Below are 15,666 nucleotides of genomic sequence, written 5' to 3'. Positions count from 1 at the left end.
CAAGCATCAAATCCAGACAGTCTTCTTTTCCTCCCAGCGTTTCCCTTCAGGGTCTCCCAGCCAATCAGCTTCCTCCGTCTGTCTCCTGCATCTTCTACCAGCAGCTACCTTCATGTCCTCCTTCATCCAGAATCCTCCTCTCTGGTCTTCTTCTGGACTCAGCATCCTTCAGTCTCTCCTCTGGACATGTCCCAACCATCTCCAGAACCCTCTGTCCTCATTCCTGATCCATCCTGGTCCCTCCCAGAGAGAACCTCATCTTCATCTCTGCTTCCTGTCTTCCTCAGTGTCTCTAAGAAACAACATGGCTGCTCTCCCCACACTTTTCTACACCCATTCCAACCTGCCTGCACTCTTCTTTTCCACTCTCTCTGTTTCTCTGGACTGCTGAGCCTCGACCCTTCAGATCCTCCTTCATCTCTTCTTCCTGTAACCTCACTCTTCCTCTTGGGTTCCTCTCATTCACACACATGTTCATCACCACTGCAAACAGGAAGTGGCTGACAGCTGATCCCTGATGTGATCCCACCTCCACCATGAACTCCTCTGTCCCCCCTAAGGCACCCCCCCCCCACTGTCTTACAGCCCTCATGCATGTCCTGCTCTAACATGCGTCTCTGTCAGTCCAGACTTCCTAATACAAACTCCACACAGCTGGGATGTCGGGTTGTGTGTGTGTCTGAAAGTAGCTGAACGTTCCTGACTGTTCTTCTAGTAAACACAGAACAAAGACTCTGGTCCATCTGAGCCTAAAACCACAAACTGGAGTCGGTGAAGTTTCTGGAAGAAGTCCATCCTCTCAGTAAAAACAGGAACCGTTCTGGAGGACCAGCTGTTCTGGAGGACCAGCTGTTCTGGAGGATCAGCTGTTCTGGAGGATCAGCTGTTCTGGAGGATCAGCTGTTCTGGAGGATCAGCTGTTCTGGAGGACCAGCTGTTCTGGAGGATCAGCTGTTCTGGAGGACCAGTAGTCTCTGAGGAAGCTTCTTTCCGGCTGACGTCAGCGCTGCTGGAATGAGACTTCAGGTGTTCAGGTTCCTGATGTGTTCACGTCAGATCGGGAAGAACTGGTTTCTGACTGAACCTTCATCCTGGAGAATCTGGGCCGCTGTCCTGCGGGATGAGTCCACAGTGGACCTGGTCTACCCTGGTCAGGGTCCAGCTGATTCTGCGGCGACTGGAGCCGCTGAGATGAAGGAGTTCCTTCATGAACCCGGAAATGAGTTCAGGAAAGGTCTTTCAGTTCAAAGGTCATGACGTGTGACGTCATGGATGCTGTTGACGGGGGGGTCGGGTTCGTTCTGGACCTGAACGCCGGGCTGCAGCTGCTGGCCCCGCGCGGGCTCCCGGCACTGGGCTCGTGCAGGGGGCGGGGCTTGTGCAGGAGTGACGCGGTCTCTCAGACACTTCCTAAAACATGCTCGAGGCCGTCCAAAGCCGCGGCGCCCGTCCGGACCGTCTGCTGTGAACAGAACCGCGCCTGGACTTCTGGATGGAAACAGACCCTCTGCTGGGCAGCTCCACGGAGTTCGGCTCGGGCCGGTCGGACTCGGACTCCTCAGACGCAGGTGAGCGGGCCGCGGTTCCGTCCAGAGGCACATAGCAGCCAGACCCGGGTTCTGGATCTGACCAGGTTTCGGGTCGGTGGAGTTCTGAAGCGGAAAGTTTCCTTTAAGGCTTAGTGAAACTCCGTGACGCACACGCGCATCATGCAGTCACGGAAGAGTCGCGTTACTTCAACCAAAGTAACGCGCGGCGTCCAGAATATCCTCCAGCAAAAGTTTCTGAACTTATCTGGGTCAAAGTCCTAAATCTTAGGAACCAGAACTTGAACAGAACCTTCGGTTTTTAATCTGAAACTGAGGAACCATGTGGGATTTCTGCAGATGTTCTGATCCATAGACGGTACCGTCAGGTCTGTGATGAAAGGTCCAACCAAAGTTCTGAAGGTCACACTGAGGTTCGGGGTGGACATGAAGATGGTGGAGGTCTACCTGCTGCAGGTCCAGTTCATGGTCCAGGGTTCAGAGCTTCCTGGTTCCTCTGCATGAACACTTTCATGGACCTGATCTGTAGAACCCAACCGGGTTTCTTCTGGTTCTCCTGTCCGGATTTTCTCATCCCTCTGTTTAAAGTACTTTTTTGGGGATGTCACCCTTTGACTTGGTGTGAGTCACATGTTGCTGCTCCTTTACTTTGTACCGTTGGCATGGCGACAGTAACCCAGGGGTCGGTTTTCCAGAACGCAGAAATTCTAATGTGTCAGCAAATGCAAGTGTTCTGACCCGGTGGGCCTGGAGTCTGAGCTGCCCGTCTGTCTCTCCTGGTTCCTTCATGGGATGGATGTGGTGGATCCATTCCAGATCATTGTTAAGTCAGGAACCAGGAAACCCGCTCCGGTCGCTTTGATCCCGTTAGAGACTGGATGGTGGTACGGTCCGGATCCAGAGTCAGTCTGAAAATTCTGAACTGGTTCTACGGTCCGGATCCAGAGTCAGTCTGAAAATTCTGAACTGGTTCTTCGGTCCGGATCCAGAGTCAGTCTGAAATGGGCGGCAGTGGCTCAGGCGGTTGAGCAGGTCGTGCAGTGATTGAAGGGTCGGTGGTTCAATCCCCGCTCCCCCCAGCAAACTGTCCTTGGGCTAGATACCCCCCCCCCCCCCCCCCCCCCCCCCCCCGCCTCCAGTGCAGTTCCACTGGTGCGTGAATGTATGGATGTCCGGGTGATGGTCAGAGGGGCCGTAGGCGCCAACTGGTAGCCACGCCTCTATGCGTCTGCCCCAGGGCAGCTGTGGTACATCCGTAGCTACCATCACCAAGTATGAATGAATAACGGACACGTTGGAAGAACTCTGAGCGTCTGGAAAAGACCAGATAAATCTAATCCACTATTATTATAATGAAACTGAACCGGTTCTACGAGTTTTCCTGTTCTTGAAAATGTGGTTGAAGTGAAAGAACCTCAAAGTTTCAAGGGATCAAAGATTTAAGTGAAGTTTAGCTTCACAGCATGAGGCAGAAATGGAAACACACCTGTGTGTGTGTACGAGCGCGTGTGCACGAGCGTGCGTGCACGAGCGTGCGCGCATGAGCATGCGTGCACGAGCGTGTGTCTGCACGAGCGTGTGCGTGCATGCAGCTGTCAACATGCATGTGTTTGCAACTTGTCACCGGCCCCCCACACCCTCATGACTCATCTCGCTGTGGCGTGCTGACTCTCCAGTCGCCCTGAAGCTGCTGTGAAGGTTCACATGAGCTCCAGGTTCAGATGATCGACTCTGTTAGAGAACTGGAGGGAGTGGTTTAGGCCAGCAGGCCCCGCCTCCAACGTTCAGGTATCAGATCCAGAACGGTTCTTCTGACCAATAGAATGACTGCAGAACAGCTGGTTATTTCTCTATAGACGTCTAAGAGACTTTGGGTTCCTGGAGCCAGCAGTTACTTCCTGTTGGGAACGTCAGGGGGCTGAACAACATGATGGCGTTTGAGGTTCAATTCCTAACTGAGGCGGTCATGATGTCCCCCCACTGCCAGCTGTCAGGCGGATTGAGTGAACATCCTGCCTGGTGACGTTTGGTTGAAGTTAACCTGATGGCGTTTGGTTGAAGTTGACCTGATGGTGTTTGATTGAAGTTGACCTGATGGTGTTTGGTTGAAGTTGACCTGATGGTGTTTGGTTGAAGTTGACCTGATGGTGTTTGGTTGAAGTTGACCTGATGGTGTTTGGTTGAAGCTGACTTGATGGCGTTTGGTTGAAGCTGACCTGATGGTGTTTGGTTGAAGTTGACCTGATGGTGTTTGGTTGAAGTTGACCTGATGGCGTTTGGTTGAAGCTGACCTGATGGCGTTTGGTTGAAGCTGACCTGATGGTGTTTGGTTGAAGTTGACCTGATGGTGTTTGGTTGAAGTTGACCTGATGGCGTTTGGTTGAAGCTGACCTGATGGCGTTTGGTTGAAGCTGACCTGATGGTGTTTGGTTGAAGTTGACCTGATGGTGTTTGGTTGAAGCTGACCTGATGGCGTTTGGATGAAGCTGACCTGATGGCGTTTGGATGAAGCGGACCTGATGGCGTTTGGATGAAGCTGACCTGATGGCGTTTGGATGAAGCGGACCTGATGGCGTTTGGATGAAGCTGACCTGATGGTGTTTGGTTGAAGCTGACCTGATGGTGTTTGGTTGAAGCTGCCCTGATGGTGTTTGGTTGAAGTTGACCTGATGGCGTTTGGTTGAAGTTGACCTGATGGTGTTTGGTTGAAGCTGACCTGATGGTGTTTGGTTGAAGCTGACCTGATGGCGTTTGGATGAAGTTGACCTGATGGTGTTTGGATGAAGCTGACCTGATGGTATTTGGTTGAAGTTGACCTGATGGCGTTTGGATGAAGTTGACCTGATGGCGTTTGGATGAAGTTGACCTGATGGTGTTTGGATGAAGTTGACCTGATGGTGTTTGGTTGAAGCTGACCTGATGGTGTTTGGTTGAAGCTGACCTGATGGTGTTTGGATGAAGCTGACCTGATGGTGATTAGTTGAAGTTGACCTGATGGTGTTTGAGGTTCAATTCCTAACTGAGGCGGTCATGATGTCCCCCCACTGCCAGCTGTCAGGCGGATTGAGTGAACATCCTGCCTGGTGACGTTTGGTTGAAGTTAACCTGATGGCGTTTGGTTGAAGTTGACCTGATGGCGTTTGGTTGAAGTTGACCTGATGGTGTTTGGTTGAAGTTGACCTGATGGTGTTTGGTTGAAGCTGACTTGATGGCGTTTGGTTGAAGCTGACCTGATGGCGTTTGGTTGAAGTTGACCTGATGGTGTTTGGTTGAAGTTGACCTGATGGTGTTTGGTTGAAGTTGACCTGATGGCGTTTGGTTGAAGCTGACCTGATGGCGTTTGGTTGAAGCTGACCTGATGGTGATTAGTTGAAGTTGACCTGATGGTGTTTGAGGTTCAATTCCTAACTGAGGCGGTCATGATGTCCCCCCACTGCCAGCTGTCAGGCGGATTGAGTGAACATCCTGCCTGGTGACGTTTGGTTGAAGTTAACCTGATGGCGTTTGGTTGAAGTTGACCTGATGGCGTTTGGTTGAAGTTGACCTGATGGTGTTTGGTTGAAGCTGACCTGATGGCGTTTGGTTGAAGTTGACCTGATGGTGTTTGGTTGAAGCTGACCTGATGGTGTTTGGTTGAAGTTGACCTGATGGTGTTTGGTTGAAGTTGACCTGATGGTGTTTGGTTGAAGTTGACCTGATGGTGTTTGGTTGAAGTTGACCTGATGTCGTTTGGTTGAAGTTGACCTGATGGTGTTTGGTTGAAGCTGACCTGATGGTGTTTGGTTGAAGTTGACCTGATGGTGTTTGGTTGAAGTTGACCTGATGGTGTTTGGTTGAAGTTGACCTGATGGTGTTTGGTTGAAGTTGACCTGATGTCGTTTGGATGAAGCTGACCTGATGGCGTTTGGATGAAGCGGACCTGATGGCGTTTGGATGAAGCGGACCTGATGGCGTTTGGTTGAAGTTGACCTGATGGTGTTTGGTTGAAGCTGACCTGATGGCGTTTGGATGAAGTTGACCTGATGACGTTTGGTTGAAGCTGACCTGATGGCGTTTGGTTGAAGTTGACCTGATGGTGTTTGGTTGAAGTTGACCTGATGGTGTTTGGTTGAAGCTGACCTGATGGTGTTTGGTTGAAGTTGACCTGATGGTGTTTGGTTGAAGTTGACCTGATGGCGTTTGGATGAAGCTGACCTGATGGCGTTTGGATGAAGCGGACCTGATGGCGTTTGGATGAAGCTGACCTGATGGCGTTTGGATGAAGCGGACCTGATGGCGTTTGGATGAAGCTGACCTGATGGTGTTTGGTTGAAGTTGACCTGATGGTGTTTGGTTGAAGCTGACCTGATGGTGTTTGGTTGAAGCTGACCTGATGGTGTTTGGTTGAAGCTGCCCTGATGGTGTTTGGTTGAAGTTGACCTGATGGCGTTTGGTTGAAGTTGACCTGATGGTGTTTGGTTGAAGCTGACCTGATGGCGTTTGGATGAAGTTGACCTGATGGCGTTTGGATGAAGTTGACCTGATGGTGTTTGGATGAAGCTGACCTGATGGTGTTTGGTTGAAGTTGACCTGATGGCGTTTGGATGAAGTTGACCTGATGGCGTTTGGATGAAGTTGACCTGATGGCGTTTGGATGAAGTTGACCTGATGGTGTTTGGATGAAGTTGACCTGATGGTGTTTGGTTGAAGCTGACCTGATGGTGTTTGGTTGAAGCTGACCTGATGGTGTTTGGATGAAGCTGACCTGATGGTGATTAGTTGAAGTTGACCTGATGGTGTTTGGTTGAAGTTGACCTGATGGCGTTTGGTTGAAGTTGACTTGATGGTGTTTGGTTGAAGTTGACCTGATGACGTTTGGTTGAAGCTGACCTGATGGCGTTTGGTTGAAGTTGACCTGATGGTGTTTGGTTGAAGCTGACCTGATGGTGTTTGGTTGAAGTTGACCTGATGACGTTTGGTTGAAGCTGACCTGATGGCGTTTGGTTGAAGTTGACCTGATGGTGTTTGGTTGAAGCTGACCTGATGGTGTTTGGTTGAAGTTGACCTGATGGTGTTTGGTTGAAGTTGACCTGATGGTGTTTGGTTGAAGCTGACCTGATGGTGTTTGGATGAAGTTGACCTGATGGTGTTTGGTTGAAGCTGACCTGATGGTGTTTGGTTGAAGCTGACCTGATGGTGTTTGGATGAAGCTGACCTGATGGTGATTAGTTGAAGTTGACCTGATGGTGTTTGGTTGAAGTTGACCTGATGGCGTTTGGTTGAAGTTGACTTGATGGTGTTTGGTTGAAGTTGACCTGATGACGTTTGGTTGAAGCTGACCTGATGGCGTTTGGTTGAAGTTGACCTGATGGCGTTTGGTTGAAGTTGACCTGATGGTGTTTGGTTGAAGTTGACCTGATGGCGTTTGGTTGAAGTTGACCTGATGGTGTTTGGTTGAAGTTGACCTGATGACGTTTGGTTGAAGCTGACCTGATGGCGTTTGGTTGAAGTTGACCTGATGGTGTTTGGTTGAAGCTGACCTGATGGTGTTTGGTTGAAGTTGACCTGATGGTGTTTGGTTGAAGTTGACCTGATGGTGTTTGGTTGAAGCTGACCTGATGGCGTTTGGTTGAAGTTGACCTGATGGTGTTTGGATTCAAGCTGACCTGATGGTGTTTGGTTGAAGTTGACCTGATGGTGTTTGGATGAAGCTGACCTGATGGCGTTTGGTTGAAGTTGACCTGATGGTGTTTGGTTGAAGTTGACCTGATGACGTTTGGTTGAAGCTGACCTGATGGCGTTTGGTTGAAGTTGACCTGATGGTGTTTGGTTGAAGCTGACCTGATGGTGTTTGGTTGAAGTTGACCTGATGGTGTTTGGTTGAAGTTGACCTGATGGTGTTTGGTTGAAGCTGACCTGATGGCGTTTGGTTGAAGTTGACCTGATGGTGTTTGGATTCAAGCTGACCTGATGGTGTTTGGTTGAAGTTGACCTGATGGTGTTTGGATGAAGCTGACCTGATGGCGTTTGGTTGAAGTTGACCTGATGGTGTTTGGTTGAAGTTGACCTGATGACGTTTGGTTGAAGCTGACCTGATGGCGTTTGGTTGAAGTTGACCTGATGGTGTTTGGTTGAAGCTGACCTGATGGTGTTTGGTTGAAGCTGACCTGATGGTGTTTGGATGAAGCTGACCTGATGGTGATTAGTTGAAGTTGACCTGATGGTGTTTGAGGTTCAATTCCTAACTGAGGCGGTCATGATGTCCCCCCACTGCCAGCTGTCAGGCGGATTGAGTGAACATCCTGCCTGGTGACGTTTGGTTGAAGTTAACCTGATGGCGTTTGGTTGAAGTTGACCTGATGGCGTTTGGTTGAAGTTGACCTGATGGTGTTTGGTTGAAGTTGACCTGATGGTGTTTGGTTGAAGCTGACTTGATGGCGTTTGGTTGAAGCTGACCTAATGGCGTTTGGTTGAAGTTGACCTGATGGTGTTTGGTTGAAGTTGACCTGATGGTGTTTGGTTGAAGTTGACCTGATGGCGTTTGGTTGAAGCTGACCTGATGGCGTTTGGTTGAAGCTGACCTGATGGTGATTAGTTGAAGTTGACCTGATGGTGTTTGAGGTTCAATTCCTAACTGAGGCGGTCATGATGTCCCCCCACTGCCAGCTGTCAGGCGGATTGAGTGAACATCCTGCCTGGTGACGTTTGGTTGAAGTTAACCTGATGGCGTTTGGTTGAAGTTGACCTGATGGCGTTTGGTTGAAGTTGACCTGATGGTGTTTGGTTGAAGCTGACCTGATGGCGTTTGGTTGAAGTTGACCTGATGGTGTTTGGTTGAAGCTGACCTGATGGTGTTTGGTTGAAGTTGACCTGATGGTGTTTGGTTGAAGTTGACCTGATGGTGTTTGGTTGAAGTTGACCTGATGGTGTTTGGTTGAAGTTGACCTGATGTCGTTTGGTTGAAGTTGACCTGATGGTGTTTGGTTGAAGCTGACCTGATGGTGTTTGGTTGAAGTTGACCTGATGGCGTTTGGTTGAAGTTGACCTGATGGTGTTTGGTTGAAGTTGACCTGATGGTGTTTGGTTGAAGCTGACTTGATGGCGTTTGGTTGAAGCTGACCTGATGGCGTTTGGTTGAAGTTGACCTGATGGTGTTTGGTTGAAGTTGACCTGATGGTGTTTGGTTGAAGTTGACCTGATGGCGTTTGGTTGAAGCTGACCTGATGGCGTTTGGTTGAAGCTGACCTGATGGTGATTAGTTGAAGTTGACCTGATGGTGTTTGAGGTTCAATTCCTAACTGAGGCGGTCATGATGTCCCCCCACTGCCAGCTGTCAGGCGGATTGAGTGAACATCCTGCCTGGTGACGTTTGGTTGAAGTTAACCTGATGGCGTTTGGTTGAAGTTGACCTGATGGCGTTTGGTTGAAGTTGACCTGATGGTGTTTGGTTGAAGCTGACCTGATGGCGTTTGGTTGAAGTTGACCTGATGGTGTTTGGTTGAAGCTGACCTGATGGTGTTTGGTTGAAGTTGACCTGATGGTGTTTGGTTGAAGTTGACCTGATGGTGTTTGGTTGAAGTTGACCTGATGGTGTTTGGTTGAAGTTGACCTGATGTCGTTTGGTTGAAGTTGACCTGATGGTGTTTGGTTGAAGCTGACCTGATGGTGTTTGGTTGAAGTTGACCTGATGGTGTTTGGTTGAAGTTGACCTGATGGTGTTTGGTTGAAGTTGACCTGATGGTGTTTGGTTGAAGTTGACCTGATGTCGTTTGGATGAAGCTGACCTGATGGCGTTTGGATGAAGCGGACCTGATGGCGTTTGGATGAAGCTGACCTGATGGCGTTTGGATGAAGCGGACCTGATGGCGTTTGGATGAAGCTGACCTGATGGCGTTTGGATGAAGCGGACCTGATGGCGTTTGGATGAAGCTGACCTGATGGTGTTTGGTTGAAGTTGACCTGATGGTGTTTGGTTGAAGCTGACCTGATGGTGTTTGGTTGAAGCTGACCTGATGGTGTTTGGTTGAAGCTGCCCTGATGGTGTTTGGTTGAAGTTGACCTGATGGCGTTTGGTTGAAGTTGACCTGATGGTGTTTGGTTGAAGCTGACCTGATGGCGTTTGGATGAAGTTGACCTGATGGCGTTTGGATGAAGTTGACCTGATGGTGTTTGGATGAAGCTGACCTGATGGTGTTTGGTTGAAGTTGACCTGATGGCGTTTGGATGAAGTTGACCTGATGGCGTTTGGATGAAGTTGACCTGATGGCGTTTGGATGAAGTTGACCTGATGGTGTTTGGATGAAGTTGACCTGATGGTGTTTGGTTGAAGCTGACCTGATGGTGTTTGGTTGAAGCTGACCTGATGGTGTTTGGATGAAGCTGACCTGATGGTGATTAGTTGAAGTTGACCTGATGGTGTTTGGTTGAAGTTGACCTGATGGCGTTTGGTTGAAGTTGACTTGATGGTGTTTGGTTGAAGTTGACCTGATGACGTTTGGTTGAAGCTGACCTGATGGCGTTTGGTTGAAGTTGACCTGATGGTGTTTGGTTGAAGCTGACCTGATGGTGTTTGGTTGAAGTTGACCTGATGACGTTTGGTTGAAGCTGACCTGATGGCGTTTGGTTGAAGTTGACCTGATGGTGTTTGGTTGAAGCTGACCTGATGGTGTTTGGTTGAAGTTGACCTGATGGTGTTTGGTTGAAGTTGACCTGATGGTGTTTGGTTGAAGCTGACCTGATGGTGTTTGGATGAAGTTGACCTGATGGTGTTTGGTTGAAGCTGACCTGATGGTGTTTGGTTGAAGCTGACCTGATGGTGTTTGGATGAAGCTGACCTGATGGTGATTAGTTGAAGTTGACCTGATGGTGTTTGGTTGAAGTTGACCTGATGGCGTTTGGTTGAAGTTGACTTGATGGTGTTTGGTTGAAGTTGACCTGATGACGTTTGGTTGAAGCTGACCTGATGGCGTTTGGTTGAAGTTGACCTGATGGCGTTTGGTTGAAGTTGACCTGATGGTGTTTGGTTGAAGTTGACCTGATGGCGTTTGGTTGAAGTTGACCTGATGGTGTTTGGTTGAAGTTGACCTGATGACGTTTGGTTGAAGCTGACCTGATGGCGTTTGGTTGAAGTTGACCTGATGGTGTTTGGTTGAAGCTGACCTGATGGTGTTTGGTTGAAGTTGACCTGATGGTGTTTGGTTGAAGTTGACCTGATGGTGTTTGGTTGAAGCTGACCTGATGGCGTTTGGTTGAAGTTGACCTGATGGTGTTTGGATTCAAGCTGACCTGATGGTGTTTGGTTGAAGTTGACCTGATGGTGTTTGGATGAAGCTGACCTGATGGCGTTTGGTTGAAGTTGACCTGATGGTGTTTGGTTGAAGTTGACCTGATGACGTTTGGTTGAAGCTGACCTGATGGCGTTTGGTTGAAGTTGACCTGATGGTGTTTGGTTGAAGCTGACCTGATGGTGTTTGGTTGAAGTTGACCTGATGGTGTTTGGTTGAAGTTGACCTGATGGTGTTTGGTTGAAGCTGACCTGATGGCGTTTGGTTGAAGTTGACCTGATGGTGTTTGGATTCAAGCTGACCTGATGGTGTTTGGTTGAAGTTGACCTGATGGTGTTTGGATGAAGCTGACCTGATGGCGTTTGGTTGAAGTTGACCTGATGGTGTTTGGTTGAAGTTGACCTGATGACGTTTGGTTGAAGCTGACCTGATGGCGTTTGGTTGAAGTTGACCTGATGGTGTTTGGTTGAAGCTGACCTGATGGTGTTTGGTTGAAGCTGACCTGATGGTGTTTGGATGAAGCTGACCTGATGGTGATTAGTTGAAGTTGACCTGATGGTGTTTGGTTGAAGTTGACCTGATGGTGTTTGGATGAAGCTGACCTGAAGGTGTTTGGTTGAAGTTGACCTGATGGCGTTTGGTTGAAGTTGACCTGATGGCGTTTGGATGAAGCGGACCTGATGGCGTTTGGATGAAGCTGACCTGATGGTGTTTGGTTGAAGTTGACCTGATGGTGTTTGGTTGAAGTTGACCTGATGGTGTTTGGTTGAAGTTGACCTGATGGTGTTTGGTTGAAGTTGACCTGATGGTGTTTGGATGAAGTTGACCTGATGGTGTTTGGTTGAAGTTGACCTGATGGTGTTTGGATGAAGTTGACCTGATGGTGTTTGGTTGAAGTTGACCTGATGGCGTTTGGTTGAAGTTGACCTGATGGCGTTTGGTTGAAGTTGACCTGATGGTGTTTGGTTGAAGTTGACCTGATGGCGTTTGGTTGAAGTTGACCTGATGGTGTTTGGATTCAAGCTGACCTGATGGTGTTTGGTTGAAGTTGACCTGATGGTGTTTGGATGAAGCTGACCTGATGGCGTTTGGTTGAAGTTGACCTGATGGTGTTTGGTTGAAGTTGACCTGATGACGTTTGGTTGAAGCTGACCTGATGGCGTTTGGTTGAAGTTGACCTGATGGTGTTTGGTTGAAGCTGACCTGATGGTGTTTGGTTGAAGCTGACCTGATGGTGTTTGGATGAAGCTGACCTGATGGTGATTAGTTGAAGTTGACCTGATGGTGTTTGGTTGAAGTTGACCTGATGGTGTTTGGATGAAGCTGACCTGAAGGTGTTTGGTTGAAGTTGACCTGATGGCGTTTGGTTGAAGTTGACCTGATGGCGTTTGGATGAAGCGGACCTGATGGCGTTTGGATGAAGCTGACCTGATGGTGTTTGGTTGAAGTTGACCTGATGGTGTTTGGTTGAAGTTGACCTGATGGTGTTTGGTTGAAGTTGACCTGATGGTGTTTGGTTGAAGTTGACCTGATGGTGTTTGGATGAAGTTGACCTGATGGTGTTTGGTTGAAGTTGACCTGATGGTGTTTGGATGAAGTTGACCTGATGGTGTTTGGTTGAAGTTGACCTGATGGCGTTTGGTTGAAGTTGACCTGATGGCGTTTGGTTGAAGTTGACCTGATGGTGTTTGGTTGAAGTTGACCTGATGGCGTTTGGTTGAAGTTGACCTGATGGCGTTTGGTTGAAGTAGAGCTGTGACGGTGTCGGATTTTTCATCACCGCGGTGATGAACCACCAGGGGGCGTGGTGTCGCGGTTAACCGCAGCCCCCCCCCCCCCCCCCCCCCCAAAAAAAAATCCCCCGGCGGCCGCATCAGAAATAAATACAATTACAACGTAGTATTCTTTATTATAAAATAACAGTAACAACTAACTACTACCAAACTAATGAACTAACTATATATAAAGCCCATATAGGTGTTGTGGATTGACTGTGACTGTGTGGGTCAGCGCTGCATGTAGGAGGAGCAAGGTGCGCACATGTGTGTTGGTGGTGTGTGTTGATCCCTCTGCAGCGGACCGCTCTCTAGCTGCACGCGAGCCTTCACCTGTGCTCTTTGGCACACACATTTTCTCAGAATATTAAATATTGCCCAGTAATAAACAGACTGCAGACACTTTGTCACTTTTCCGGTAGCCATGAAGAACACGGAGCAGGAGGCTCCGCCTTTGTTTATACAGACACGTAACGTTACGCTGCAAAAAATAGTTCCCAAACAAAACATATAGTGATATTCATGGAAATCTAACAGCGCGCGTTCATGTTTGGAGTGAAGGTGAACCCTAATAACCCCCCCCCTCCCTACACACACAAAATCCTCCGGCGGGCGGCCGTGTCGCGCGCCCTTAAGAACGCACGCAGCTTGAAACGGAAATGAAAACAATGTAAATTAACAATTAGAACGCAGTAAATTTGTCATAAATTTCTCGCGAGACGAAAACTTCTGTTGTAGAATGAGTTTGTGTGCTTCTGAAAGCGAGCTCCAGTGTGTAAAGGGAGCAGCGTGGCACGTGCAGCGCGGAGGCACTGAGAGCACGGTGGGAGAGAAGGAGAAAACAGTCTGAAAGAAAGAAGGAAAGTCTGAACACAGGACTAGCAGAAAAAGTCAATTATCAGGAAAGATGAATGTGTTCAATGTGTTTATTATAGCTCCATTCACGCGCCATATGCAAAACTTAAAAAAACAAAACGCGCGGTGATGCGGTGATGCGGTTATCGTCACAGCCCTAGGTTGAAGTTGACCTGGTGGCGTTTGGTTGAAGCGGATATGATGGCGTCTTGCTGACTGAATATTTTGCTCACATCTATTCACTTGAAGGTTTGACCGGCCTGAAAATCAGCCAAAGGGCGCTTTGAGGTGATGGAGACCAGGCGTTGAGGTCATTTCCTGTTTTGCTCTGTCTGACGCTCTGCTGTGTCTCCACAGATGAGGACCTGTACCTCCAGCAGGCCGTGGTCTTCATTGAGGATGCCATCCACGTGAGTGCAGGTTCTGGTTGTGCTCTCCAGGGTTTGTGTTGATGTTTGTCAGAGGTTTTCTGGTGGGTCTAGGGTCTGTGGGTCTCGGTTCTCCAGATCCAGGTTCTCCTCACAGATCCAATAATCTCTGAGAACTGCTGCAACGTCAGAACAAAGACCGGTATCGGACCGTACAGAGGGAGGTGTTCCTGCACCGTTTGTGGTTTGAGTCCAAACGCTGACGACAGGAAACTCTTTGAGAATGTTCCACATGGAAACTCCGCCCTCCGCTGCTGCAGATGACATCATCCAAACGCCGCCGGAAAACGTCTTCATACGAAGACGTTTATGGTCTACAGCTACCCCCCCTGAACCAAAGGGCGGGTTGCTGTAGACCCGGGGTCTCCAAGCTTTTTCAGGCTGCGGACCGGTCCAAACATGTTTCATATTTTTAAACTTCCGTTTTTTTAAATTAAAATGCTACAGCAGGAAATGTAGTCTGAAACAATCTGAAAACATGAGTAGATTTTCATTTTTATTGACTGATGACAAACATTCAATCAAACAAAGTTGTTTCTGACTATCAACAAAAGAAACAGTTTTTCTGTAGAATATTTTTCTCAACCCAGATCATCATTTTTCATTTTTGGTTTTCCATAAACCCTGATTAATTGTGTATTTTGTTTTTAACACAGGAACATTTTCTGGACTGAAGTTTCTGCCTGATTCTCTTTTGCTTTTGGAAAATTCATAAATGTTCTTTTAAGTTTCCACAAATCAGAAGCAACTTTATTTGATTGAATCTTCATTCTCTGTCAAATGTTTGCGGCTGCTTTAAACGTAGACTTTGTGATGAAGATTTAACCTTTAACCTCAAAGTGGATGCTAACAACTGGAAGCTAACTTTAGCCGCTAAGGTGTGACGGCTAAATCAACAAAATAAAATGATACAAACGTTAGGACTGCACGACATGAGGAAAACTCGGGATATGCGATGTCGGTGATTAGTATTGTGACAACGATAAAATTTACATAAACAAAGAGCAAAACAACCAAAAACATAATTCCCATTTCAATGCAGCAGTTTAATAATTATACTCCAAATGACCGTCGTCCATCTAACATAAAGGCTCCTTTGGTCAAATGCATAAAGGGATCTATTTGATCCGTTAAATGCTTCAAGTTGTCAGAAGATTGTTTTAGCACATTTATTGTAACCATTTATTGCAATCTTCACCGTCTTTTGCGATATGCGTATTGCACAGCTTGATATTGCGATAACGATCCATTTGCGGTATATTGTGCAGCTAACAAACGTCAGAAACTGCTGTTTTCTAAACCTGAAAGTAAAGGTGAATCCACCGCGTCTGCATCTTCATCATCTGCGTGTGAAACATTGGAGAAATCCATATTCGGAGGAAACTCCTGGTTGGATGTTTCTGTGAAGACTCTTCGTCGGTTTGCTCTCTGACTCTTTTCTCCTGAAAGAAACTGTCCAAATACCTTTCATTGTTTGGTTTGGATGGCTTTTAAGCGGTGTGCTACTGACTTAGCGGTCCGAGCGACTGATTAAAGTCATGTGACCCGTCAAGACAGACACATGTGTGTAGAACAGAATCCAGTAGAATCAAAAGAGAACTTCCTTTAGTATCAGAAACGAAACTTGACAGAATTAATTGAAGTTGCGTATGTTCTTTTTTCTGTCTGTGGGGGTTGGGACCACTGCTGGAGACCACCACCTTCACGGAGGTTCTTCCTTTGACAGAAGGTTTGTTCCTGCTGTTCTTCTAATGGATCCTTTGTTTTCTTCTTCTGCGCTTTGGTCCTTCCTTCCCCG

The 15,666-nt window shown here is 47.9% G+C and overlaps 1 protein-coding gene across 4 annotated transcripts in view; it reads left to right on the top strand.

Annotated features, from left to right (window-relative positions):
• The first annotated feature begins 1,283 nt into the window (after window positions 1–1,283).
• The window catches only part of tpcn2 (two pore segment channel 2), a 28,278-nt gene continuing 13,895 nt past the window's right edge, over window positions 1,284–15,666 (top strand). For 2 of the 4 annotated variants that reach the window (XM_023953819.2, XM_078944788.1), the window contains exons 1-2: window positions 1,284–1,568; window positions 13,798–13,850. In XM_023953819.2, the coding sequence (XP_023809587.1) occupies window positions 1,493–1,568; window positions 13,798–13,850 (129 nt within the window). In that variant the 5' untranslated portion in view covers window positions 1,284–1,492. Of the gene's footprint in view, window positions 1,569–1,714; window positions 2,169–13,797; window positions 13,851–15,666 lie in introns of those variants that run through there. The other 2 variants (XM_078944789.1, XM_078944787.1) reach the window with 2 other exon arrangements.

The sequence above is a fragment of the Oryzias latipes genome, chromosome 3, assembly GCF_053564925.1.
Source record: "Oryzias latipes strain Hd-rR chromosome 3, Olatipes_Hd-rR_3.1".
Taxonomy (NCBI): domain Eukaryota; kingdom Metazoa; phylum Chordata; class Actinopteri; order Beloniformes; family Adrianichthyidae; genus Oryzias; species Oryzias latipes.
The sequence above is the reverse complement of the archived record's forward strand: the minus strand, read 5'-3'. Positions and strand labels throughout refer to the sequence as shown.